General features: G+C 61.7%; 1 protein-coding gene across 4 annotated transcripts in view; it reads right to left on the bottom strand.

Moving 5' to 3' along the window:
* Positions 1-11,856: 11,856 nt before the first annotated feature.
* Positions 11,857-26,687, bottom strand: part of EML2 (EMAP like 2) — a 45,036-nt gene continuing 30,205 nt past the window's right edge. For all 4 annotated transcript variants that reach the window (XM_050928098.1, XM_050928093.1, XM_050928094.1 and 1 more), the window contains 11 exons: positions 24,536-24,635; positions 23,430-23,584; positions 22,908-23,033; positions 16,795-16,926; positions 16,617-16,684; positions 15,992-16,080; positions 15,496-15,593; positions 15,076-15,163; positions 13,953-14,048; positions 13,189-13,319; positions 11,857-12,503 (listed from right to left, as the gene is read on the bottom strand). In XM_050928098.1, the coding sequence (XP_050784055.1) occupies positions 12,378-12,503; positions 13,189-13,319; positions 13,953-14,048; positions 15,076-15,163; positions 15,496-15,593; positions 15,992-16,080; positions 16,617-16,684; positions 16,795-16,926; positions 22,908-23,033; positions 23,430-23,584; positions 24,536-24,635 (1,209 nt within the window). In that variant the 3' untranslated portion in view covers positions 11,857-12,377. The remainder of the gene's footprint in view (positions 12,504-13,188; positions 13,320-13,952; positions 14,049-15,075; positions 15,164-15,495; positions 15,594-15,991; positions 16,081-16,616; positions 16,685-16,794; positions 16,927-22,907; positions 23,034-23,429; positions 23,585-24,535; positions 24,636-26,687) is intronic.

Consider the following 26,687-nt stretch of genomic DNA (forward strand, 5'->3'; position numbering starts at 1 on the left):
CTACAGTACACTTCCGTCCAGAGTCAGGTATAGAACCCAAGTGTCCTGACCCGCTTCTCTGGTCCCTGGACCGCATTCTTCTCTCAGAGCTGGAGATAGAACCCAGGCGTCCTGGTGCCCAGCCCCCCTCGTCCAACCACTACAGTACACTTCCGTCCAGAGTCAGGTATAAAACCCAGGCATCCTGGTGCCCAGACCCCCCTTCTCTAACCCCTGGACCCCATTCTTCTCTGAGAGCTGGAGATAGAACCCAGGTGTCCTTGTGCCCAGACCCCCTTCTCTAGCCCCTAGACCCCATTCTTCTCTCAGAGCTGAAGATAGAACCCAGGCATCCTGGTGCCCAGACCCCCCTTCTCTAACCCCTGGACCCCATTCTTCTCTGAGAGCTGGAGACAGAACTCAGGTGTCCTGGAGCCCAGACCCCCCTTCTCTAGCCCCTAGACCCCATTCTTCTCTCAGAGCTGGAGATAGAACCCAAGTGTCCTGGTGTCCAGACCCCCTTCTCTAGCCCCTAGACCCCATTCTTCTCTCAGAGCTGAAGATAGAACCCAGGCGTCCTGGCGCCCAGACCCCCTCCTCTTGCCACTAGACCCCCTACCCACTGCCAGGAGTCATGGTTAACCGCACATACATCATTTCCCAATGATCAGCAAGACAAAAATGTACCCGCCTGCAGCCGCCTTCCCTCTCCACCATCCCCCCGTGCCATGGGCCGGGCAGTGCTCAGCTGCACAGCGGGAACCTTGATGGTGGGTGAGAGGGGCTTGGGCCAGAGGCTGGGAATGAGCCTTCGGGTCATGGAGGATTCATTTCCTCCAGCTCATAAAGGATCTATAAACAAAATTTCTGCAACAATGAGTAGATTGTTCCCGGCCTGGAAGTGACAAGGGGGCAAAGGACGCACCTTCCTGGAAACCACAGAGTGCTGCAGAGCTGGGCAAGTGACGTAGCCAGGGGTGCGCAGCCCACATAGTCACTGCTGACTCAGTGACCCAGTGCAGTGCAGGGGCCTGTGCTGCAGGGAGTGGGGTGGAGGCTCAGTAGGGGGTGCTGGGCTGCAGGGAGCGGGGCGGGGGCTCAGCAGGGTGCTGGGTTGCAGGGAGCTAGGGAGGCTCAGCAGGGGGCGCTGGGCTGCAGGGAGCCGGGTGGGGGCTCATGGTCTGCAGGGAGCGGGGCGGGGGATCATCAGGGGGCACTGGGCTGCATGGAGCTAGGTGGGGTCAGTAGGGGTGCTGTGCTGCAGGGAGGGGGTGGGGGCTCAGCTGGGGGCACTGTGCTGCAGGGAGGGGGCGGAGGCCTCAGCAGGAGGCGCTGGGCTGCAGGGAGCCGTGTGGAGTCAGTAGGGGGTGCTGTGCTGCAGAGAGCAGGGCGGGGGCTCAGCAGGGGGTGCTGGGCTGCAGGGAGCCGGGTGGGGTCAGTAGGGGGTGCTGTGCTGCAGAGAGCAGGGCGGGGGCTCAGCAGGGGGTGCTGGGCTGCAGGGAGCCGGCTGGAGTCAGTAGGGGGCGCTGTGCTGCAGGGAGCTGGGTAGGGTCAGTAGGGGGCGCTGTGCTGCAGGGAGTCGGGTGGGGTCAGTAGGGGGCACTGTGCTGCAGGGAGCCAGGTAGGGTCAGCAGGGGGTGCTGGGCTGCAGAGAGCTGGGTGGGGTCAATAGGGGGCGCTGTGCTGCAGGGAGTCGGGTGGGGTCAGTAGGGGGTGCTGTGCTGCAGGGAGCCAGGTAGGGTCAGCAGGGGGTGCTGGGCTGCAGAGAGCTGGGCAGGGCCCTTCCCAGTCCCCAGGGGCTGTGCTGAGCCCGTCTCTGCTCCATGCGTGGGCTGCAGGCTGCGCAGTAGCTGGAGCGACGCGGGCCCAGTAAGGACACAGTGCGTCGGTGTGACTGCCACTCGGCCCTGCTCGCTGTGTGCACCGGTGCAGGGTGTTGGCACTGGGCTGGCTCCAGCAGCATGGCTGGACCCTGTGCAGACCAGGCTGGGGGGACTGACCCATCCTCCCCTTACGCTGCTGGTGGGACTGTGCCTGGCTGGGAGAAGCACCTGCTCCAGGTCTGCTCCATTCCCCAGCCGCTCCGGGGGCTGGAATCCCAGCCCCTGCCTGTCCAGCCCATCCAGAGAGAGGGGTTCCCCGGGGCTGGGTCAGGGGAACCCGTCTCCTTCCTCCCCCTCTCTCATTCACATGCCCAGCCAGTGACCACAGCATGTGTTTCCTGCCCATTGACAAAGCTGTAAAATTCCCCTTGCAGACTTCCTTCTAGCCCGACAATATCCCTCCGGGTGGGAGTGTGAATGTGCTATTCTGCCACGGTATGTGTGTGTGGATAGGTGTGTGTGTGCTATTCTGCCAGGGTGTGTGTGTGTGTGTGTGTGTGTGGACAGCTATGAGTGTGTTATCTTGCCAGTATGTGTGTGTGTGTGTGTGTGTGGACAGGTGTGAGTGTGTTATCTTGCCAGCATGTGTGTGTGGGGGGGGGGGTGGATAGGTGTGAGTGTGTTATCCTGTCAGGGTTTGTGTGTGTGTGTGTGTGTGTGTGTAGTGGATAGGTATATATATATGTGTTATTCTGCCAGAGTGTGTGTGTGTGTGTGTAGGGGGGTGAATAGGTGTGAGTGTATTATCCTGCCAGGGTGTGTATGTGGATAGATGTGTGTGTATTATCTTGCCTGTGTGTATGTGTGGATAGGTATGTGTGGGGAGTGAGTGTGTTATCCCACCAAGTGTGTGGGTGTGTATGTCTGTGTTTGTGTAGGTATATTAGCCCACCGTGGTGTGTATGTGTGTGGGGTGGATAGGGGTGTGTGAGTATTATCCTGCTAGGTGTGTGTGGGGGAGTGTGGAGGTGTGTGTGGGGGGGCATGGATAGGGGGATGTGTGTGTTATCCTGCCAGGTGTGTGTGTGGGGGGGGAGTGTGGAGGGGTGTATGTGTGTTGTCCCACCAGGGTGTGTGTGTGTGTGTCAGGGTGTGTGTGTCAGGGGATGTGTGTGGTATGGTTACCACCTGGCTGATATTTGACCAACCTGGCTGTTTTTTTAATGGATTCGCCAGTTGCCAGAAAAATAATTGAATATGCCGGGTTTTTTACGTGGGTCTAAGATTTACATAATTCTCCTCAGACCTGGGGCCAGCTCACATCAAACGTGTCTGTGTCCAGCTACAGGTGCCGCCACTTCCGCAGGCTACGCGCTCACAGAGCAAACCTGCTGAAAACACAGCAGCCCTCTGCCCCCAGTGCCACACGCGGGTGTGAGAGAGTGTGAGTCACGCGCGCAAGCGAGATGTGCACTTTATCACTCTTGTCTCTACGTGTGCTCTCTAGATATGATTAGTGGCTGTTGGGGTGTGTGTGTGTGGATTGGCCCCTTCACCTGCCCGCCAGCCTCAGCCACGCAGCAGCCAGAGATCGCAGCCCAATCGGAGTAGAACCCGGGACTCCTGGCCTGCCCCCCACCCTCTCAGGCACACAACGAGTCGGGGGGCCTGGCTGGTTCAAGGAGTGTGGAGTGGGACGTGGGGCCTTTCCCCTCTAGGGGGCGCCTGCTCCGATCCAGCCCCAGGGCAGGGGGCTGGCTGGCTCAGGTGGGCAGGAAATGGGGCCTGGGGCCTTTCCCCTCTAGGGGCGCCTGCTCTGGTACAGCCCCAGGGCAGGGGGCTGGCTGGCTCAGGTGGGCAGGGAATGGGCCTGGGGCCTTTCCCCTCTAGGGGGCGCCTGCTCCGATCCAGCCCCAGGGCAGGGGTCTGGCTGCCTCCTCTGGGTTGCAGAATCCACCTGGTGGAAAGTGGGGGAACTGCACCCTGGGGCCCTAGCGAAGCGTGATCTTGGGTTGCACCAAGGATTGGCCCCTCCGTGCCCCATGGAGTGGGTGGCAGGGGGCAGTTCAGCGTAACCTGCCCCCCTACACACACACTGGGGCAGGGGACCAGCTTCCATGTGCTGCAAACAGCAGGGATGGAGGTAAGGAGGGGCTGGATCAGGACCCTTTGCCTCCCAACACACAAGCCTTAGGCATGCGAGCTCCGGACACTGGCCAGAGTGGGAGGCATGGGTGGCAGCAGGATCCTTATTGGCTCTGCAGTCCCAGCCACTAGGGGGTGACATTGCACATGACCACGTGTCAAACTCAGCCCCAGTCCCCTGAGCCATGCGTCCCCCAGCCCCAGCCTGGGAGGGCTCCTCTAACCCCTCCCGCAGGAGCCTGGGGATTTTTTGCTGAGCACCAGAAAAATGCCCAGTGGGTGTACGTGTGAAGGGGGCAGAAAGTGCGGAAAGGGTTTGCCAAAGACTCCACTGCACAGAGGGGAAACTGAGGCATGGCCTAGGGAAAGGACTCACCCAAAGTTGCCCATGCTCGGGGAACAGGACCCAGGAGTTCTGACTCCCTGCTCAGAGCCCCATCCCCCGGTCAGGCTGGGGCTCATTACTAGTCACTGTCATTATTAGCGTGCAGATCCTGACCGGCAGCGCCTGGGGGCCCTGGGTGAGATTGGGCCCCCAAGCTGGGTGTGGTGCAGACAAAGCAGGTGGCCCAAGACTTTTCCACCCCCCAGGTGCCAGCCCCAGGCCCCCTACCATATCCCACCCCTCTGTCCACCCCAGCCATGTCCCAGTCCCCCCATTTCCCACAGTCAGCACCATATCTCAGTCTCAGCCCATATGCCCCAACTCTCACGCCCCATCTGTGTTACCTGCTCCAGCCCCTCAAGTGACTCCGAGGCTCGGCTGAGGCTCATGGGACTGGGGGATGCAGGGCAATGGCAGCTTGTGGTGCTGACCCCGGGGGCTGGGGGGAGCAATGGGAATGCAGAGCCAAGGGGCTCAGCGTGAGGGCGGCGGTGTCAGGGGCCTAGTGGGGAGCCCCCTCCTGACCCCCCCTCCCCACATCTGGGGGGGGTAAAGACAGAGCTGCCCCCTCCCCTCCCATGGAACCGTGCCAGGACCCTGCCACCCAGCCAACACCCACAGGCCTGGCAGTGGAGGCTGGGGCCAGGCCCCGGGTGTGGGGCAGGGTCTGCCTCAGAGCCAAGCTGCACTGTGGAGCCTGGACTCGGGTGCCAGCCACGTCCAACCCGGCGCTCCCTCTGGCCTGGGGCTAGCCCAGGTTCCACTGGGGGGTCAGCATCCAGGGCTGTGCCTGCCCCCGGGGGCCTGGCAAGGGACCAGCTGGGGCAGAGCCTGGGGCAGGGGGACCCTGTGGGGGTGGAGCCTGGGGCAGGGGGGACCTTGTGGGGGTGGACCCTGCGGTGGGGGGACCCTAGGGGCAGTGCCTGGGGCAGTCGGGTGTTGCAGGAGGCAGAGCATGGGACAGGGGGACCCTGCAGGGCAAAGCCTGGGACAAGGGGGGCCATGTGGGGGTGGAGCCTGGGGCAGGTGGACCCTGCAGGGGCAGAGCCTGGGGCAGGGGACCCTGCAGGGGCAGAGCCTGGGGTAGGAGGAACCCTGGGAGGGTGGAGCCTGGGGCAGGGGGCACCCTGGGGGCGGTGCCTGGGGCAGCCGGGTGTTGCAGGAGGCAGAGCATGGGACAGGGAGGAGCCAGGAGGCAGCCAAAAGCCAGGTCAGCTTCCTGCTCCAGGCCGCGCCCAGCCCCTCTGAGCCAGAACCCGCCTGAAGCATGGAAGCTGTCCGGAGTCACATCCTGGTGGGAACAATGGGCCATGAATCACTGGTATCCCTGGGAGGATGCTCTGCCGGGAACCTCCTGCTGCCTCGTGGGACCCACTGCGGGTGAATACGGGCTCGTCCTTTCCGGTTCTGCTGCATCTTGGTGCTGGACGAGGGTCCCTGTATAAACAGCCCACATGCCCCACCCCAGAGGTGGCTGCATCGGGGCGCAGAGTCCCTACATAAACAGCACCACCCCAGATGGCGGCATCTCAGCACCATGCCAGTGGCTGTATATCAGATATCAAAGCCCTTTGATGGAACGGGGACATCCTGAGAGGAAATGTCTGAGACCTTCTGCCATGGCCCTTCCAGGGGGGTGGAAGAGGCCAGGGAACAGGCCTCACCCCAAGGACTCCCCTTCCCAATGTGGCCAGGCCTAGAGAAATGCTGTTTAATAATTAGCAGTGAAGCTGACGGTGGTGGGAGAGACCCTGACAAGGCCTTGGCACCTGCTGGTCTAGAGCCAAATTTGTGGTGCCCAGACCTTGCCGTGGTCTCTGGCTCAGAGGTCACCATCAGGGGGCTGCCCTGGCTGCTTGGCACCGGGATCAGCATGCGGCAGCATGGCCTGGCCCCGGCCTGGCGTTCCCTCAGCCAGCTGTGCCTGCGTGGGCATGGGGAGCAGGTGGGCGAGAGCTGGGCGCAGGTGCCACTGATTGGCTCCAGTGGGTCTAACAGCCCTTAAAGCCATGTGGCACTGGGAAAGTGGGTGCGGGCTGAGGGCGGGTGGGAATCGTCAAAGCTCCGGGTGGCTGCTCCTGCTCTGGGATCCACTTGGGCTTTCCTGGGTAGTTTTCATGCAGGGAGCTGGGCCGCGGCTGGGGGTGATGGTGGGGTGGTGCTGGCTGGGATTGTGTTCAGTGAAAGGGGTCTGGGGTTGGTTTGTTCGCTCAGCAAATGACGTGACACTTTTCACACGCACGCAAGCTGCACTTTGGGTCAAATTTGTCAGGTTCGGAACCAGTTTCTACATGAGAATTTCTGGGGGACTTTTTTTCTAACTTTTGTTTCAAAATAGTAAGGCAATTTCCACACTCGCTTGCTCCTTTTTGCTTCCTGGCTGAGATGGAAGGGGCAGGCCTGGTTTTTACTGTCCAAAGGGGAAAAGGGATGGGGGGGTGGATTTTTGTTTGGGGGGAGAGAGCCACAAGTTTGAAATGAGTGTTTTATGCAGCACTTCTTTGGCCTGCGTCCTTGTTTGCGTGGGATGACCAGTTTCACCAGGACTCACGCACTTTGGAGGGTCTGTGCCGCAAACAGAGCTGAAGAACTGGTCGCTACGGGCACTGGGCTGGGAGCCAGGACCCAGCTCTGGGAGGCACGTCCTGGTGCAAGTAACCGGCCCGTAGCCCTTGCACACAAATGCCATCCCGGGGCTGCGAGTTCGGGTTCCGCCCTGCGCCGGTGACTGTCAGCAGTGGCTGGGTGATGAGGGGCTGAGCGCAGAGGGGGTCTGTGGCAGTGACAATCTCCGAACGTTGCTCTAAACGCCACACACAGTTGTGACAATGGGTGGGTCTTGTCAGGGCAGGGGGGTGGGGGATGGATTTGGTGAGAAGCTTCCTCACGCACAGACTGTCCTGGCCACTTCAACCTATGGCGCACTCAGAAATTGCCATGCTGCGGGGGATTGGCTTGGAAACTGGTTTGTGGCCCCAAGGCCAGGGCGCGACTCCGTGGAGCAGACGTCGTGGCATTTACTCAAGAAGCTCCTGAGAACCAGCCCCCTCCGATGAGCGGTCCCCGTGCTCTCAAAGCCAGTTGCCTAGTAGCCGGGCTTGCAAAGGGGCAGGTTGCTCCCCGCAGCTGGTGCCATAGAGGTCACTTGGGGCCAGGCTTCCCCAGACACAGCCCAGCCCCATGTCCTGTGCAAAGTGCTTGAAACAGCCACATGCTTCGGGAGATGGACCAGGAAACCCGGGGCCGGGGGGTCAGAGCACAGGCTGGGCGAGTGTTCGGGGTGCACATTTGACACTCTTTGGTCAAGGCGCTGCTGAAAGGCCCCCCCCCCCCACTGATTTGAAAATATTCAGTCTTTTGATGCAGAAGGAGGAGAAAACGCAGCCCCCCACCCCCAATTGCTATCCCCGAGCTCGTCACTAGCCCAACGGGGCATGTTAGAAATATTGCCTAAGTCACGGCCCCTCTGCCAGCCACAGCCCACCTCTGCCAGCTGTCCGTCCGGGGCACAGCCCAGCCCAGGGTTATGTGGTGACTGAGGGGGGACTAGAGCTGCCCTCTCCCACAGGGGCCGTCGAGAGGAAGCTGCCCGAGTCCCAGCCGTGGGCCGTGCTGCCCCGCGGTATCCTGCTGGGGGTTACCCCACCCGAGCCTTGGGGCAAGCGGTGATTCATGCCATGGCGCTGCCAGCGGGTGGGAACAGGGAGCCCAGAATGGCTGGGAAGGACGGACTGCAGCCAAGCGCCGATGTTCCCTTCGTGAATCCCTGGCGGGGACTGGATGTGGCTACACGGCGCCCCTTGCACCCTTCCGCATGCCCAATGCCCATGGCACTGCCAAGGGTGGGGGCAGCTGGTGCAGATGTTCCCTGGGGGGCAGAGGGGTACACGGCACCTGATCTGTGCTCTGAACAGCCCTGGCAGGGCGGGCTGGAAGCCGGCCGGCAGCGCAGACAGTAAATCGCCACCGTCCTGAGATCTTCTGCCTCAAAACCATTTGGCTCGTTTCATCTGCAGTGCTCGGAGCCGGGCTGTTCTGTGGGTCCCTGGGGTTCATACCAGGGCCCATCAATAGGGTTTCTGGGCAGCACCGGCCAGGAGCTGTTTGCCACCACCCTGCCGGTTTGTGTCTCACAGGCCTGGCAGGCCCGGGGGCTGCGATACCGTAACCCCCTGCAGGGGGGGTGGCACCACTCAGCTGCCCTTGCCCCCCAGAATCACCATACAGCCCTGGTCACGCTCCAGAGGGGCCCGGTCCCTGCTCTTGGATGGGACCCAGCCCCCTCTTGGTTTTGGCTGTGTGGGGTGGTACGGCAGGAGTGCCAAGCACCCAGGTGGCTGGGCTGCGGGTACCACCTTGTGCCCCCCCCAGCACTGAGCCCCAGAGGGGCTGGCCCTGTAGGTCTGGGCCATGGGGGTGCCGGAGGCTTTGTCCCCCTCTAGGGACTGCAGGCTCAGCTCCTGCTGGTTATTTGGCCCCAGCCTGGTGTCCAGCCCCAGGAGACTCGAGCCCATCGGGGAGCCCCAGGGCCTCCAGTTGGCTCCATCCACCTCCTGCAGATCATGATCCTGGCCCCTTCCTTTCCCAGCCCTCTGCCCCCCGCGTCGTCTCTGGGCCCAGCAGTAGGGTTGCCGGGTGGCCGGTTTCCGAGCGGGACGCCCAGTGGAAAGGGACCCTGGTGGCTCTGGTCAGCCGTTAAAAGTCCGGTGGGCAGTGCAGCAGGGCTAAGGCAGGCTCCCTGACCGGCTCCGTGCAGCTCCCAGAAGTGGGGGCCTGTCCAGATCCTAGCGGGAGGGGCAGCCACAGGGGCTCCGTGCACTGCCCCTGCCCCAAGCGCCAGCTCCGCAGCTCCCATTGGCCGGGAACTGCAGCCAATGAAAGCTGCGGGGAAGGTGCCTCCAGATGGGGGCAACACGCAGAGCCACCCGGCCACCAAGAGACCTGCTGGACGCTTCCCAGGAGCCACCTGAGGTAAGCGCCACCCGAAGCCACACCCAGAAATGTATCTGGGGTACGGCAAATTGGGGCGACCGTCCCGGGCCCCAACCCCCTGCCCCAGCCCTGAGCCCCCACCCGTGCCCCAACCCCCTGCCCCAGCCCAGAGCCCCCTCCCGCAGCCCAATGCCCTGCCCCAGCCCAGAGCCCCCTCCCGCAGCCTAACCCCCTGCCCCAGCCCTGAGCCCCCTCCCGTGCCCCAACCCCCTGTCCCAACCCTGAGCACTCCCGTGCCCCAACCCCCTGCCCCAGCCCAGAGCCCCCTCCCGCAGCCCAACCCCCTGCCCCAGCCCAGAGCCCCCTCCCGCAGCCCAATGCCCTGCCCCAGCCCTGAGCCCCCTCCCACGCCCCAACTCCCGCCCCCTCCCACGCCCCAACCCCCTGCCCCAGCCCTGAGCCCCCTCCCGTGCCCCAACCCCGTCCCAACCCTGAGCACTCCCGTGCCCCAACCCCCTGCCCCAGCCCAGAGCCCCCTCCTGCAGCCCAACCCCCTGCCCCAGTCCTGAGCCCCCTCCCATGCCCCACCCCCCGCCGAGCCCCCTCCCGCGCTCCAGCCCAGTGAAAATGAGTGTGAGTGGGGTGGGGGAGAGCAAGCCATGGAGGGGAGAGGGGGGATGGAGCAAGCAGGGGCAGGGCAGGGGTGTTCGCTTTTCTGCAATCAGGAAGTTGGCAGCCCTACCCACCAGGACAGATGCTCCCCACCCGAGTTGCCCCGCTGGGTTCTCAGGGTCTCCCTGGTAACAAGGGGCCTGGATTCAAGTACAGGATGTGTGCGGGGGGGGGGGGGAATCACCCCTCTCCCCCCAGGCCTGGAGGCCTCCACGGGTGCAGGCCCTGGGCCCCTGCCAGCGAGGGCATCACCCACTGCCACTCCAGCTCTGTTCCCCCAATCTCGCTGCTGTGGGGCCTCACCCCATTTCCTCTCACCAGGGCACCCCCTATGTGAGGGGCCGGCAGCCCCCAGGGGCTTGTGAGCGGGGGAGGGGCGACTGACCCCCCCCCCAGCGTGGGGACTGTGGGCAGAGCCCCCATGGCAGCCCCCTGGCTGACAGGTCGTGTCCCTTCCCAAGGGGGTGCAGGCCAGTGCTCTGCTGCCAGCCCTGCCCAGCCCCTCACCCCATAGCCGGGGGGGGCGGGGGGGTGAAACCTGCCCCGGGGTTTTCTCTTTTCTCGGAGGGGAGTCGTGCAGCTCAATGGCACCACCTGGGGGCTGCGCTGGGACGTCGCTGCTCGGCTCCGGCTACAATGGGAGATGTACCAGCAATTCCACCTCCCCTGCCCTCCCGCGGTGCATGGACCCGAGTGTGTCCCCCCAACACACACGCGCACACACACACACAGCTGGCCCCTGAGTGCATCCCCCCCAACACACACACACACACACAGCCAGCTCCTGAGTGCGTCCCCCCAACACACACACAGAGCCGGCCCCTGAGTGCGTCCCCCCCAACACACACACACACACAGCCAGCTCCTGAGTGCGTCCCACCCAACACGCGCGCACACACACACACACACACACAGCTGACCCCTGAGTGCATCCCCCCCAACACACACACACACAGCCAGCTCCTGAGTGCGTCCCCCCCAACACACGCGCACACACACACACACACAGAGCTGGCCCCTGAGTGCATCCCCCCCAACACACACACACACAGCCAGGTCCTGAGTGCGTCCCCCCAACACACACGCAGAGCCGGCCCCTAAGTGCGTCCCCCCCAACACAAACATACACACACACACAGCTGGCCCCTGAGTGCGTCCCCCCTAACACACGCACGTGCGCACACACACAGAGCCGGCGCCTGAGTGCATCTCCCCCAACACACATATCCGGCCCGAGTGCATCCCCCACAACACACACACACATACAGCCAGCTCCTGAGTGCATCCCCCCAACACACACGCGCGCACACACACACACAGCTGGCCCCTGAGTGCGTCCCCCAACACACACACACAGCCGGTACCAGAGTGCATCCCCCCCAACACACACACACAGAGCCAGCCCGAGAGTGTCCCCCACAACACACATACACACACACAGCCGGCCCCTGAGTGCGTCCCCCCCAACACACACACACACACACACACACACAGAGCCGGCCCCTGAGTGCATCCCCCCCAACACACACACACACACACAGAGCTGGCCCCTGAGTGCGTCCCCCCAACACACACACAGCCGGTACCAGAGTGCATCCCCCCCCAACACACACACACAGAGCCAGCCCCTGAGAGTGTCCCCCACAACACACATACACACACACAGCCGGCCCCTGAGTGCGTCCCCCCCAACACACACACACACACACAGAGCCGGCCCCTGAGTGCGTCCCCCTCCCCCCCACACACACACACAGCTGGCCCCTGAGTGCGTCCCCCCAACACACACGCAGCCGGTACCAGAGTGCATCCCCCCCAACACACACACACAGAGCCAGCCCCTGAGAGTGTCCCTCACAACACACACACACACACACAGCCGGCCCCTGAGTGCGTCCTCCCCAACACACACACACCCGGTTCAATCACTTGACCTTTATTGGCTGGGCCGGGGTAGAGGAGCCTGCAGCCCCACCCCTGCTCTTTGGAAATACAGGTTCATGCTTTGGCCCCTGCCCTTCTCCCTGTGCCAGGGACACCAGGACCATCCCCAGGTCCATCCCCACCTCCGCTGGCTGGGGAGGGGGGTGCGACCCACATGCCCAGCAGCCTGGTGTGGGTGGGGAAGGGCAGAGCCAGCCCCAAGCCTGGTTGGGGAGTAGATTCTGTGTCCCTCTCCCATCCCCCGCAAGAAGGGGCATGTGTGACCCTTGATCCCCACCCCATTCCCCAGGCAGCCTCCTCCCCAGTCCTTGGGGGCCAGAGGAGCCTGGGCCCCCTAAGAAAGGGCAGCGCCAGGCACCCTCCCCCACAAAGTGCTCCCCTAGGCCCTGTCCTGCCCCAGCCTTTCAATATAGCTCTGGATATAGACTCAATACATATATAGATCTCTGGAAAATACAGCCCCTGCCCCTCTCCCCCCGCCACCCCCCGCCGGCCCCCTAGACGAGGCGCCACTGCAGGACACTGGTGTCGGTGCCGCCGGTGGAGAGCAGCCGGCTGTCGTCAGGCAGGAAGGCAACGTTGGTCACATGGCTGCTGTGCCCGCCGGCCGCGTGGCTCGGGGCCTGCCAAGGAGATGGGTGGGGTCAGGGCTGGGAACCTGCGGCAGCCGGGGCCATGGCTGGGGGGGCCCATGGGTGCCGGAGGGGCTGGGTTGTGGGGGAGGGCAGGGAATGACCCAGAGGAGCCTCAGCCTGGAGAAGGGGCCCCCCACAGCTGGGGCAGTGAGAGATGGGGGGGGCACTGCTGCGGCACAGGGGACAGGGCTGGCACTGGGGGGCCAAGGGCACTAGGGATGTGGATGCCACCCACCACAGCTGGCATGGGGCACCAGGGGGTGGGGCACAGGCTGACATTCACCCACAGCTGGCATGGGGCACCAGGGGGTGGGGCATGGGCTGGCACGGGGCACTGGGGGTGGGGCACGGGCTGGCACATACACCCAGCTGGCGTGGGGAACCAGGGAGTGGGGCACAGGGCTGGCACTTACCCATAGCTGGTGTGGGGCACCAGGGAGTGGGGCACAGGGTTGGCATTTATTCACAGCTGGTGTGGGGCACCAGGGAATGGGGCACAGGGCTGGCACACTCCCCCAGCTGGCACGGAGCACAAGGGGGTGGACATGGGGCAGGCACTCACCCAGAGCTGGTGTGGGGCACCAGGGGGTGGGACACCGGGGGGTGGGCACAGGGCTGGCACACATCTCCAGCTGGCACGGGGCACTGGGGTGGACACGGGGCTGGCACTCACCCGCGGCTGGCAGCAGGGGTAGGAGAACAAGTGCACTTTGCCGAAGTCGTCGGCGGAGGCCAGCAGTTTGCCGTCGTGGGAGCGGCACACGGCGTTGATGTCTGTCCCGTCCGCGCCCTCCGGCCAGATCCCTGTCAGGGCAGGTCAGGCCAGGCCTGAGCATGGGGCTACCCCAGAGCCCCCACTTCCGCTCCGCCTGAGCCCCATCCATCCCCAGCCCTACTCCCCACCCAATCCTGCTCCCTGACCAGGCTCCCCAGCCTCACGCACACCCCAGCCCCACTCCCCGAGCAGCCCCCTGAGCCCCACTCCCCAACCTTCTGCCCCACATCCCCAGCCCTCTGCACTGCTCTCTAACCTGCCCCCCGAGCCCCACTCCCCGAACTCCCCCAGCACAATCCACCCCAACCCCAATCCCCAACCAGCCCCCTAAGCCCTGCTCCCCAACCTTCCGCCCCACACCCCGAGCCCCCTGCACGGCTCCCCAACCTGCCCCCTAAGCCCCGCTCCCCAACCAGTGACTCCAGCCCCATCCCCAGCCCCCTCCCTGACCAGCACCCCCAGCCCCACCCCCTGCCTCCTGACCAGACCTCCAATCTGCTCCCCAACCTTTTACTCACCTGCCACCCCCAGCCCCTACAGCCACCCCCAGCCCTGTTCCCCAAACAGCCCCCCAGCACAGCAGGACCAGCCACGCCCCACAGGCAGGGTGTGTGTCCCCTGAGTGGGACTGGACCCCAGCTCCCTGCTGCCCCGGCACTCACCAAAGACCCCAAAGCCCAGCACACAGCTGGCCGTGGCCCACTCCAGGTTGCGCACGGCCCCAGTGTTGGGGATCTGACGGCAGGTGGTGGGGTCCCCTGGAGACAAGGAGGCTGGATGAGCAGGGGACCCTGCCCCTCAGAGCAGCCCCAGAGCCCTCAACCCCAACAGCCCAGGATACTCTCCTGGCCGCGGGGGTCTCCCTGTGACGCCCCGGGGGACAGTCCCATAATCCCCCCATTATGAGGGGGACACCAGGGTGCAGCCCTGTCACCAGCCAGTGCCAAGAATGGAACCCAGGAGTCCTGGCTTCCTGCCCCCTCCAGGTCAGCCCTGAGCTGGCTGCACCTTGGGCCCCCCCAAGTACCTTCCTGTATGAACTGTTTACTCCCCAGGCTGAGGATGTGGGTTTCTCTGGGCCCCGCAGGGAAATGGGGGGCCCTGGGCTACCCACTGGAGAGATGCCCCACTGGGGACATGGGACTATTTTTCTCTTCCCAGGGGGGAAGAACACGCCTGCCCCTGGTTTGATTGGTCACTGCCACCTTGGGGCCAAAGCATCCCAGCCTTGAAAAGGGTGGTGCCCAGCAGGACCCAGCTCCTGGCATGGTGCCCAGTTGGGCCAGGCTCCTGGTACAGCCCCCAGCGGGCCTGGCTCCCTGGCCCGATGCCCAGAGCCCGGCCCGGTGCCCAGCGGGGCCAGGCTCCCCGGCCCGATGCCCAGAGCCTGTCCCCTCAGCCCAATGCCCAGAGCCCGGCGCGGTGCCCAGCGGGGCCCGGCTCCCCGGCCCGATGCCCAGAGCCCGTCCCCCCAGCCCAATGCCCAGAGCCCGGCGCGGTGCCCAGCCGGGCCCGGCTCCCCAGCCCAATGCCCAGAGCCCGGCACGGTGCCCAGTGGGGCCTGGCTCCCCGGCCCGATGCCCAGAGCCCATCCCCCCAGCCCAATGCCCAGAGCCCAGCGTGATGCCCAGTGGAGCCTGGCTCCCCGGCCCGATGCCCAGAGCCCGTCCCCCCAGCCCAATGCCCAGAGCCCGACGCGGTGCCCGGCTCCCCGGCCCGATGCCCAGAGCTCGTCCCAGCGCCCAGCGGGGCCCATCTCCCTGGCACACCCCAGGCCACACTCACAGTACAGGATCTCGTAGTCCCCAGAGTTGGTGACGAAACAGCTGCTGTCGGCTGCCCAGTCTAGGTGAGTGATGAAACTGGAATGACCCTGTTGGGGGGGGGGGGGGCGCAGAGGGGGTTAACGGGGGGAGGGTGACTGACCCTGGGGGGCAGGGCAGGGGGCTAGCGCAGGGTGTGACCGACCCCAGTGGGAGATCGACCTGGGGCTCTGGCGGTGCCCGTGCTACAGAGAGGCCCCCGGCTCGCTCCCCGCCCCCGGCCTATGGTGAGCCTCGTGGGGCACACGCTCAGCAGTGCCCCCCGCTGGCCGCCCCCTGCGTTGCAGGGTGAGTGGCTCTGCCAGCCCCATGGGCGCCCCTCCAGCACAGCCCCGGCGAGGGTCCCTCCTTCTCGGCCCAGCCCCGCCCGGCCCCCACCTACCGAGCACTTGCCAATGCGGCTGTACTTCCTGCCGCCCTCGGAGACGCTGTACACGTAGACGAAGTTATCGTGGGAGCCCACGGCCAGAAAGCTGCCATCTGGGGGCACAGAGAGGGGGAGCTGGGCAGAGCCACATGGGCTGCGGAGCAGGGCCCGGGCCAGAGACGGACGGCGGGACATCCCTCACGGGAGCCGAGGGGCTACCAGAATCGGGGACGGGAAGGGCTGAGGATGTGGGGTTAAGGCAGGCACGACAGGGTCACCTCCCCTCCCCCAGCTCTGCTGGTGCCCCCGCTCCCGACCCGCAGCCCTTGCTAGCCCAGCCCTGGACTCCCCAGCCCCAGCTCTGCCGGTGCCCCTCACTCCCGACCCTCAGCCCCTGCTGGCCCAGCCCTGGATTCCCCAGCCCCAGCTCTGCCAGTGCCCCTCACTCCCGACCGGCAGCCCCTGCTAGCCCAGCTGTAGCTGCCCCCTCAGCATGCCGGGGGTCCGCTACCTGGCGAGAAGCTGACGACGGAGATGGGCTCGCTGCCGTCTGTGTGAATTGTGACCAGGTCCCGTGTCTCCGTGTCCAGCACCAGCCACCTGGCGGGGAGAACGTGACTGTGGCCCAGGGACCCTGCACCTGCCCAGCATCTATCCAATGGGTCATAGATACTCGGGGGTGGGGGGAACGGCCTGGCACCCCCTCCACCAATAATCCTTCATCTTGGGGTCTGGCCCTCTGTGGGGCTGGGATCTCGGGAGGGTGGGCGCTCTAGGGTGCAGGTCCCCAAGTTGGAGCAGCGGCAGCGTGTCCTGCCCACAGGCAGCACGGCCAGAGCCGGCTGGCGAACCCCACCCTGGGGGTGCCCAGGGACGGGGGGGTCACTAGAACGTCGGCTCCCAGGCCAGGCCTGAGCCCCGCCATCCACACCCAGCTCTGCCAGGCACTGGGGCTATGCGGGGCGCTGCCACCACCAAGAGGCTGCCAGCTCGGAGGCAGCGGCACAGACCCTGTGCCCTCCCGCACCCCACAGGAACAAGGCTCTGTGCCCCACTCCCCACCTTAGCCTGGGCTCCCCGTAGGGCTGCAGTGCCCCCGCCCCCGAGTCAGCCCCTTCCACGCCCCATCCCCATACCTTCCCGTCACCGTCCCCACGGCCAGCACGGAGCCGCTGGGATGGAAGCCAGCTGAGCGGGCCGCGTCCTGGGGGGCAGAGAGAGACAGGTTTACTCCAGGCCTAGGACAGCTGTAGCCAATGCCCACCTCCACCCTGTGGGACCCTCCCAGCCCGTGGGGCCCCCCAATCCGCTCACCTCGATGGCTTTGCTCCACAGCGGCCGGTGGGTGGCCACGCTCCACAGATGAACCTGCCTGTCCTGGCCGCAGGTCAGGAACTGGTCCAGGCTGGGGTGGGTGGCCAGGCCCCAGAGCTCCTCCGTGTGACCCTGGGGAGAGACAGGCCTGCTGAATGCCCAGCCCTTCCCACCCAGGGCCTCCCGTGCCTCAGCAAGGTGGGCATGATCCCCGCAGAGATGGGGAGAGAACCCAGGAGTCCTGGCTGCCTCCCCTCCCAGAGTTGGAGAGAACCCAGGAGTCCTGACTCCTGACCCACCAACCAGGTTGCAACTGTTTTCTATCTGTCCTGTGTATGTCATTATGGCTAAGACCCCCACTTTGCCCTGCTCCCAAGCACTCACCCCCACACCCAAGGCCCTCACGAGCCCTCCCCTCCCCCCAGGTGACCACAGAATCACAGAAGGGTAGGACAGGAAGGGACCTCGAGAGGGCACCTAGTTCAGCCCCCTGCACTCCCGGCATGACAAAGTAATAACTTGCCCGCCCCTGCCAGTTGCTCATCCAACCTGCTCTTAAAAACCTCCAGGGACAGAGATTCCAGCCCTCCCTGGGCAATCTGTTCCAGGGCTTAGCTACCCGGACAGGAACCTGTTCCTAATGTCTGACCTAAACTGCCCTGGCTGCAATTTAAGCCCATTGCTTCTTGTCCTGTCCTGAGAGGTTAACGAGAACAATTTTCACCCTCCTCCTTGTAACCACCTGTTATGTACCTGAAACTGTTATCATGTCCCTGCTCAGTCTTCTCTTCTCCAGACTTAACAAACTCAATTCATCCAGTCATCCCTCAAGCTCATGTTTTCTAGCCCTTTCATCGGGTTTGTGGCTCTCCTCTGGACTCTCCAATTTGTCCACATCTTTCCTGAAATGTGGTGCCCAGAACTGGCCACAATCCTCAGGCTGAGGCCTAATCAGCGCGGAGCAGAGTGGAAGAATGACTTCTCGTGTCTGCCTTACAACACTCCTGCTAATACAGCCCAGAAGGATGTTTGATTTTTTTTTGCAACTGCTTTTGTTGACTCATATTTAGCTTGTGATCCACTGTGACCCCCAGATCCCTTTACACAGTCTCCTACCTAGGCAGCTATTTCCCGTTTTGTACGTGTGCAACTGACTGTTCCATCCCAAGTGGAGCACTTTGCATTTGTCCTTATTGAATTTCACCCTATTTCCTTCAGACCATTTCTCCAGTTTGTCCAGATCATTTTGAATTGTAATCCTCTCCTCCAAAGCCCTTGCAACCCCTCCCAGCTTGGTATCATCCGCAAACTTTAGAAGTGGACTCTCTATGCCGTTATCTAAATCATTGATGAAGATATTGAACAGAACCGGACCTAGAACCGATCTCTGCGGGACCCCACTCGTTGTGCCCTTCCAGCCTAACTGTGAACCACTGATAACTACTCTCTGGGAACAATTTCCCAATCAGTTATGCATCCACCTTATAGTAGCTCCACCTAGGTTGTATCAAAAGCCTCACTAAAGTCAAGATATACCATAGTTACCGCTCTCCCCACCTCATCCACAAGGCTTGTTACCCCGTCAAAGAAAGCTGTTAGGTTGGTTTGACATGATTTGTTCTTGACAAATCCATGCTGTTACTTTCTTGTCTTCTAGGTGTTTGCAAATTGATGGATTATTTGCTCCAGTCTCTTTTTGGGTACAGAAGTTGAACTGACTGGTCTGTAATCCTCTGGGTTGTCTTCATTCCCCTTTCTATCGATGGACACCATATTTGCCCTTTTCCAGTTCTCTGGAATCTCTCCTGTTTTCCATGAGGCTTTGATGATAATTGCTAATCTCCTCAGTCAGATCATGGAGTATTCTAGGCACCCCCTGCCTGTGCTCACTCCTCACAGCCTGATACCCCCAAGAACCAGGCTCAGGATGTGGCATGTGATTCCCCAGGATCCAGACCCCAAAGCGCAGAAAGCCTCAACCAGGAAGGCAAAAGGATGGGCTGAGCCAGCACAGAGCTCTTCTATTGGCTGTCAGGGAAGTCTCAGCACCATTTGTCCTGCCCCAGACTCCTACTCCAGGCCATGGCAGGGCATCCTGCATAGAGGGTGGATATGGATACCTGTGGGGTGGTGGATACCTGCTTGGGTGGGGATGAGTACCTGCAGGGAGGGTGGGGTGGGGATGGGTACCTGCAAGGACGAGAGAGGGAGAGGGGATGGATACTCATGGGGATGCAGGGTAGGGATGGGTACCTGGGGAACGGGGGGGGAGAGGCAGAGATGGGTACCTGCAAGGGGGAGATGGGGAAGGAATAGGTGTGTTGAAGTGGGAATTTTCTGTAAAGATTTAAGTATGAGTATTGTGTGTGCCTCGGTTTCCCCCTATGCTGCATTGTCACCAAGGGGTCGGGAACGGGCTGATTTCTCTCAGTGGCAGCCTAGAGATGCAGGTGTGAATGGCGCCGGGCTGTCTTGGGTTTGGGGGCCCAGGTCAATGGAGAGTCCCCGAAGACAACGGTCAATCCAATCAGCGGGACACTTGGTACCTAGCAACTAACGACCATGGAGGGCTCCCCTATGCAGAAAGTCGGCCAGGTTTGAGCAGCTGGGAACGGGAGGGGCCAGGTGGCACGGGCCTGGTAACCTGAACAAAGCTGACACGGAGGGACAGGCTAGGAGCGAAGGGGGTCGCAGCGCTCAGCTGGGCTCTGGGCTGATGACAATGGGCCAGGCTGTAACTTTTTTCTTCCGGCTGACCAGACACTTTCTATGCTGGGGTCTAGTTGACTAACACAGCCGACTGTTTAGACAGCGCCGGCTGAGCATCCCTGCAGATGCTGAGTGAGGTGCATTGCTCCCTAGGACTGTACAACTATCCCTCAGAGTCTGCCTCAGTGGGTCTCGCTGAGTGGAGCTCACAGTGGAAATACAGGGGCTGGTGGCCCAGGGTCCAGCAGGGAGGTGATGACGCTGTGGAGCCTGCTCTGGAGGAAGAGTGAGACCCCCAGGGGCTCTGGTGCACTGACGGGGGCCTCTCCAAAGCTGGGGCCAGAGCACCAACCCTATTGATCCATGACTGGTGGGGGCAGAAGTGGGATGCTGAATACACAAGAACCCACTTGCAGTAAATGATGTGCAGCAGTAAACAAGGGCAGTCAAAGGAAATAGTGTAGAACCATCTCCCTAAGGACATCGCAACCCGGGCAGGGAGACAGGGTTAAGGCGCTGGGATGCTCAACAAGGATCAGCTGACTGCATGGCTGGAGAAGGACGATGGGCCCACGAAGCAGGTTCTAGACCCCAAGTGGGTCCGAGAGTGGCCGAGGCAGCAGCCAGGCAGTGACACACACAGCGGCTGAGGCAGCAGCAGGACGTCCTCAAGACCCAGTTCCCTGTCCAGATCTTCATGACCTGGCTTCCCACTGACAGATGTGAAGTGGTGGGAGCTGGAGCTGAGAGGGAAGGAGCTGTAGGACCCGGAAGAGCAGGGACTGGAGATGGAGGAGCAAGGGGCGAGGGGACCCTCTGAGGGGCAAGTGGGAAAGGCCCTGGGATGCCAACTCCACAAGGAGCCTAGACACCACGGTTTAGTGGTGGGGGGAACGCGATGTAGATGCCGACCTCCCTGCCTTTGCCTGGGCCTGTGATCTGAACCTGGCTGGCCCTGCAGCTCGGCTGTCTCACCCCTCCCTCAGCCCTGGAGTCATATGGGGGGGTGGGGTGGAGACTGGGGACTGTTCATACAGGCTCCACTGAAATGGACCCTGCAGCCTGGAGGAGGTGGTTTTGGGACATGCAAAGACACCTACAGAGAAGCTGGGAGAATCTCTCCGCAGCTCGGGTCAGGGTGCAGGGGCCCCCCGGGCTGGAGGAGCCGGATAACCTGGCTGGGTTGGAGCTATGCAGTAAGATCTGTCCCCATGAGCTTAAATCCGTGGCTCGCAGACAGGGAGGCGAAGGATCTGCCCAGTGCTGGCTGGCAGAGAGCGAGGTGAGCAGCAGGGCTAGGTATGGAAAGAGACCCCAAGGGGACTGGCCTCAGCATGGGTCTGGGGAAGGGGAACCAATGGCAGCATTCCAGGAGGGGGACTCAGGGAAGCCACAGTTGAGGGAGTGTCGGGCGGGGGCTCAGACCTCCTCCAAGGGACCTCACTGACCTGAGGGTAATACCTGCAGGCGGACAGGGTGTAAATAGTTTGGCCAGGACAGAGGCTGGGTCACACTCCGGCAGCCCAGGCAGGCAGCCTGCAGCTCAGGTCCCCAGAGTGACGACCTGTGACTGAGCAGGGGAGGAAGCAGTGACCCAGCCAGCCCCTGGGGGCACAGACAGGCTCCCACTCCACGTGTCTGGTTGTACTCCCCGCGGGCTCACACACACCGGGGTGGGCGCGGTGGTCAGGGGAAAGACATTCACGGGATGGAGAGATGCTGGGACAGAGAGAACCCTGCTCAAGCCCTGCGTGGTGCAACCCCACCCGATGCTGAAGGGCTGAGACCTAGGGCAAAGGATCCAAACGGGACCCCATTCGCCCTGCCGATGGCTCAGATCCCTGCAGCTCAGGAAGGGAGGAGGGGGGGCTGGTCCTTGGGGCTCTCCAGGATATCAGGTTTGAGGCCCTCGAGCGAATGACTGTGTTGCTTTAAGACAGGATCCAGGCCCAGCTTCTGTAACCGCCAGAGCTCTGAGTCATGCCAGCCAGGTGAGATGCAGCTATTCGAGAACAGCAAACAGCTGGGCTGGCAGGGAGGGTGGGGTTTCCCCCTGGCTCAGGACACCTGCTGGTCTGTAACCAGATACCTGGATCCAGTCCCCGCCCAGCTCCACACAGGCTCTGAGGCCAGTTCCCAGCAGACCCCAGCTGAGCCTGGGCGCACACACAGGCAGGGCAGGGGGCAGCCAAACCAGTTTGCCTTGTCCAGGGGTGAGAGAAGTCCCAGGGAAGGGCGAAGCAGCTGGAAGGCTCTGGCTGTGGCTGTGGTTGTGAAATCCCAGCCCTCCAGAAGCGAGGGACGGGGGGGGGGGGCGGGGTGATGAGAGGACTCTGCCCTGGGGGCAATGGCAGCAGGTTACCCCAAGAGGGGAGATGGGCATCTTGCATATGAGCAGCCCTGGGGTTGGGACCCAGCTCCAAAGGGGGAGCCCCCTGAAATCTGGCCTCACCAGCCCCTGGGACACCAGAGCCCCTGAGATATGGCTGGGGCAAGGAGTCCCATCCCAGCTGCCCCGGACACGGCTGGCACATGGTGGAACAGGGGTCACTGCCCTCCTTGCTCGCTGGCAGATGAGGGGGGCAGGGAGCGGCAGGACCCCAGGCCAGTTTCAAACCCGAAAGGTCCTGGCAGGACAGCTGCCCGGGGCGGAGAAGGTGGGGCTGAACTTCCCCAGGTCACTGGCTGAAGCGATCCTGATCAGTTCGGTCTCGAAGCGGGAAGAGATGCGACCAAGTGGGAATTTTCTGCAAACATTTGGTATGAATACTATGCCTGCCTCAGTTTCCCCCCTACGCTGCACTGTCACCGAGGGGGTGGGAACAGGCTGGTTACTCTCAGTGGAGGCCTAGAGACGCAGGTGTGAATGGTGCCGAGCTGTCTGGGGGCCCTGGTCAATGGAGAGTCCCCGAAGACAACGGCCAATCCAATCAGCGGGACATTTGCTACCTAGCACCTAACGACCATGGAGGCCCCGCTCTGCAAGACCCCAGCCTGCTTTGAGCAGCTGGGAACAAAGGACTGAGGAGAGGCTGGCTGGGATGTCTGGAAACGTGAACAAAGATGACACACAAAGCGGGTCGCACGGCTGGGGCTGTAACTTGCTCCTCTGCTGACCAAGGACTTTCTACGCTGGGGCTGGTTGCCTAATAACCCTGCCTGTGCCCGCGCTGTACGAGTCTCACCAAGGGTCTGCCTCAGCGGGTCTCGCTGAACGGAGCTCACAGTGGGGCTGGCAGCCCAGGGGTCCAGCCTAGAGAGGCGGTGAAGCTGCAGGGCTTACCCCAGAGGAACAGTGAGACTCCCAGGGGTCCGGCGCACTCATGGGGCCTCCCAGAGACTCTTCCAAAGCTGGGGCCTTGCACTGGGGGGTGGAACCTGCACAGGAGAGGTGGGAGGGGTACCTGCACCAGGGAGGAGAAGCCGGTGGCCAGAGAGCCCTGCAGCACGGAGTTGCGGGTTGTCCCCACGAAGAGGGTGTCGTCTTTGCCTTCTGCGATGGTGCGTACAGGCCCAAAGCTCTCTGGGACCTGGGGAAGTGAGAGCACTGAGCCATGGGCATAGCTGGGGATAGAACCCAGGTGTCCGGCTCCCAGCCCCCACCTGCTCTAACCCACTAGCCCCCCACTCCCCTCTCAGAGCTGGGGAGAGAACCCAGGTGTCCTGGCTCCCAGTCCTGCCCCCCCTCAATGCTCTAACCCACTAGCCCCTCACCCCAGTCCCAAAGCTGGGGAGAGAACCCAGGAGTCCTGGCTCAAAGCCTCCCCCTGTCCAAGCTGGGAAGAGAATCCAGGAGTCCTGGCTCCTGGGATTCTGCCCATCCTCCCTCCTGCCCCATGGTGCCTGCGTGGCGGCAGGAACACTGCACCCTAATGGGGACCCTTGGGGGAGAGGCAGTAGCTGCTCCCCCCACTGACCGCCCTCACCTCGTTCTCCTGCAGCTTCTGGTAGTCGCGCCCCCAGAGCACGACCCGGCGGTCCTTGCCGCCACCCGAGACGATGGTGCCGTTGCGCAGCACACACAGCCCGAAGACGCCACCCTCGTGGGCCCCCAGCACCGCCTGGGTGATCCGGTTCCCCCCTGCCGGCAAGGGCAGAGTCAGCAGGGAGACCCCCCGCTGGGACCCCCCAAGCCCCACAGAAACACCTCCCCCCACTAAGACCCACCACGCTCCTGCCCCTGCAGACCCTCTCTCCCCCCCACTGGAACACACCAAGCCCCCGCCCCTTCAGAACCCACCCAAGCTGGGACCCACGCCCCTCCCCCAACAGTGACCCAACGCCCTTCCTCCCCTACCCTTGCAGGGGAAGAGGCAGCTGTAATTTAGGGTCCCCAGGGGGTGGTTACAGGGTCACTTGTGCTACTATGACTCCAGCCCCCTGTGATGAAGTGGGAATGTTCTTAATGTTTTCTCTGAGTGCTGTGTGTGTGCCTCAGTTTCCCCTATGCATTTCTCCAGTGTCCAGGGGTGTGTGATTGTTGCAGAGCCCAGTGTGATGCTGTCTGCACAGAGAATGGCCGACACCCTGTCTCCTGGCAACTGATGGCCTGGGCCCCTCCTCTGCAAAGGTGCCAACTGAAGGTGTTGGAGAACAAAGAGATCAGGTGACCTCCTGGCCTAGGGAAAGAGACAAAGGCGGGAGGAGGGGCTGGAGTTTTCTCAGTTTGGGGAGAGATGGGAAAATGGAGGGGGGGCCAGGCAGGGCTCTGTCCTCCCTACCCCCCCCCCGCCTCCCCCAAGATGGACCTAACTGAGGGGGTCCTGTTGTCTGTACCTGAAAGACCTGTTTTGGACTCTGTTCCTGTCATCTAAATAAGCCACCTGTTTTACTGGCTGGCTGAGAGTCAAGGTGAATCGCAGAAAGCTGGGGGTGCAGGGCCTTGTCTCCCCCACACTCTGTGACACCCCAAACCCCCCATCCAAATCCAGATGCTCTTTCTGGTAGCTCCTCCCACCTGGAATTCTCCCTCCTCCAGCCAGTCCTCTCCCCTGGACAGCTCCCACTGCCCCCCACCCCTCCAGGCGCTGACCTTTGCCCCAGATGTAGAGGTTGCCCCCGGAGTCCCCGGTGACCACGTCCCCATTCTCGGTGAAGGCCACGCACAGCACGTACTTGGGCTTCTCGTGTTTCTGGGGGAGGAGGAAAACGCAGGTGACCCACCTGTTACCGACCTCTGCGGGCTCGGGACCGAGTCGGAACTGACCAGGAATTGGGTGGGGCCCTCTGCCAAACCCAGCCCTGACGCACAACGTCTTGTTTAGTGGGAACTGTACCCCACGGAGCAGCCTGGCTAAGCTCAATAAAGGGCCTGTGCTGCCGGTGTAGCTATCCCTTTAACCAGCGAGCTCGGAGAGGAGCGGGAGCGGAGAGCCAAGCTGCCCAAGAACACTCATAGACTCATAGACCTTAAGGTCAGAAGAGACCACTATGATCATCTAGTCTGACCTGCTGCACAATGCAGGACACAGAATCTCATCCACCCACTCCTGTAACAAACCCCTTACCTATGTCTGAGTTATTTGAAGCCTCAAATTGTGGTTTGAAGAGCTCAAGCTGCAGAGAATCCTCCAGCAAGTGACCTGTGCCCAAGCTGCAGAGGAAGGCAGGGTCTCTACCAAACTGCCCTGGAGGAAAATTCCTTCCCGACCCCAAATATGGCGATGAGTTAAACCCTGAGCATGTGGGCAAGACTCACCAGCCAGCACCCAGGAAAGAATTCTCTGCAGTAACTCAGATCCCACCCCATCTAACATCCCATCACAGACCACTGGGCATACTTACCTGCTGATAATCAAAGATCGATTGCCAAATTAATTGCTAAAAGTAGGCTATCCCATCACACCAAAGCCCAACCCTTCTAGCTAGGAAACAGCCTGACCCTTCAAAGCACCTGTCATAAACATACAGCTAAGGGTAGCATAAAATACCTTCCTTTACCTGTAAAGGGTTAAGAAGCTCAAGTAACCTGGTTGGCACCTGACCAAAAGGACCAACGAGGGGAGAAGATACTTTCAAATCTGTGGGGGAAGGTTTTTGTTTTGTGCTCTCTGTGTGTGTTCTCGAGGAACCAGGGCAGGGAAAATACATCTCCCAAAGCCGTACCTGAACTAAAGGCCTCTAAGATTACAAATTGTAAGTAATAGGAAGGAAATGCGTTAGATTATCTTCGGTTTTAGCTTGTGCATTTCCCCTGTGCTAAGAGGGAGGTCTATCCCTGTTTTTGTAACTTTAAAGTTTTGCCTAGAGGGGAAATCCTCTGTGTTTCGAATCTTTTTGTTATCCTGTAAAGTTATCTTCCATCCTGATTTTAGAAGTGATTCTTTTATCTTTTTTTAAATAAACTTCTTTTAAGAACCTGATTGTTTTTTAGTGTCCTAAAGGCCCAGGGGGGGTTGATCTGTGCTCACTTTGTAACCAATTGGTTAGGATATTATTCTCAAGCCTCCCCAGGAAAGGGGGTGTAGGGGCTTGGGGGGATATTTTGGGGGAGGTAGGGCTCTAAGTGGCCCTCCCTGAATCTTTGTTTAAATCACTTGGTGGTTGCAGCCGCACTCATCCAAGGACAAGGAAGGATTTGTGCCTTGGGGAAGTTTTTAACCTAAGCTGGTAGAAATAAGCTTAGAGGGTCTTTCATGCAGGTCCCCACATCTGTACCCCAGAGTTCAGAGTGGGGAGGGAACCCTGACAGCACCCATATATGAAATGACCTGAATTCTACCTAGAGAATATGAAGAGCGCTCTTTCCGCATCCACAGAGCGTGATCTAAAATCCCCTTCACTGGTACGAGGTCTAGGAGAAAACCCAGGTAAGGTTACACTTTGATTAACCCAGAAATCCGAAGCTGCCTTCAGAAGGGATGTAGGATGTGGCCTAAGAACTTCTTTGTCTGGGGAGTGCACCATCAATGCATGCAAAACAAGGAGCAATGGTCTCAAGTTGCAGTGGGGGAGGTTTAGGTTGGATATTAGGAAAAATTTTTCACCAGGAGGGTGGTGAAGCACTGGAATGGGTTCCCTAGGAAGGTGGTGGAATCTCCATCTTTAGAGGTTTTTAAGGCCCAGCTTGACAAAGCCCTGGCTGGGATGATTTAGTTGGTGTTGGTCCTGATTTGAGGAGGAGGTTGGACTAGATGATCTCCTGAGGTCTCTTCCTACCCTAATCTTCTATGATTCTGTGCAGC

Source organism: Gopherus flavomarginatus, chromosome 18 (genome assembly GCF_025201925.1).
Source record: "Gopherus flavomarginatus isolate rGopFla2 chromosome 18, rGopFla2.mat.asm, whole genome shotgun sequence".
Classification (NCBI taxonomy): Eukaryota; Metazoa; Chordata; order Testudines; family Testudinidae; genus Gopherus; species Gopherus flavomarginatus.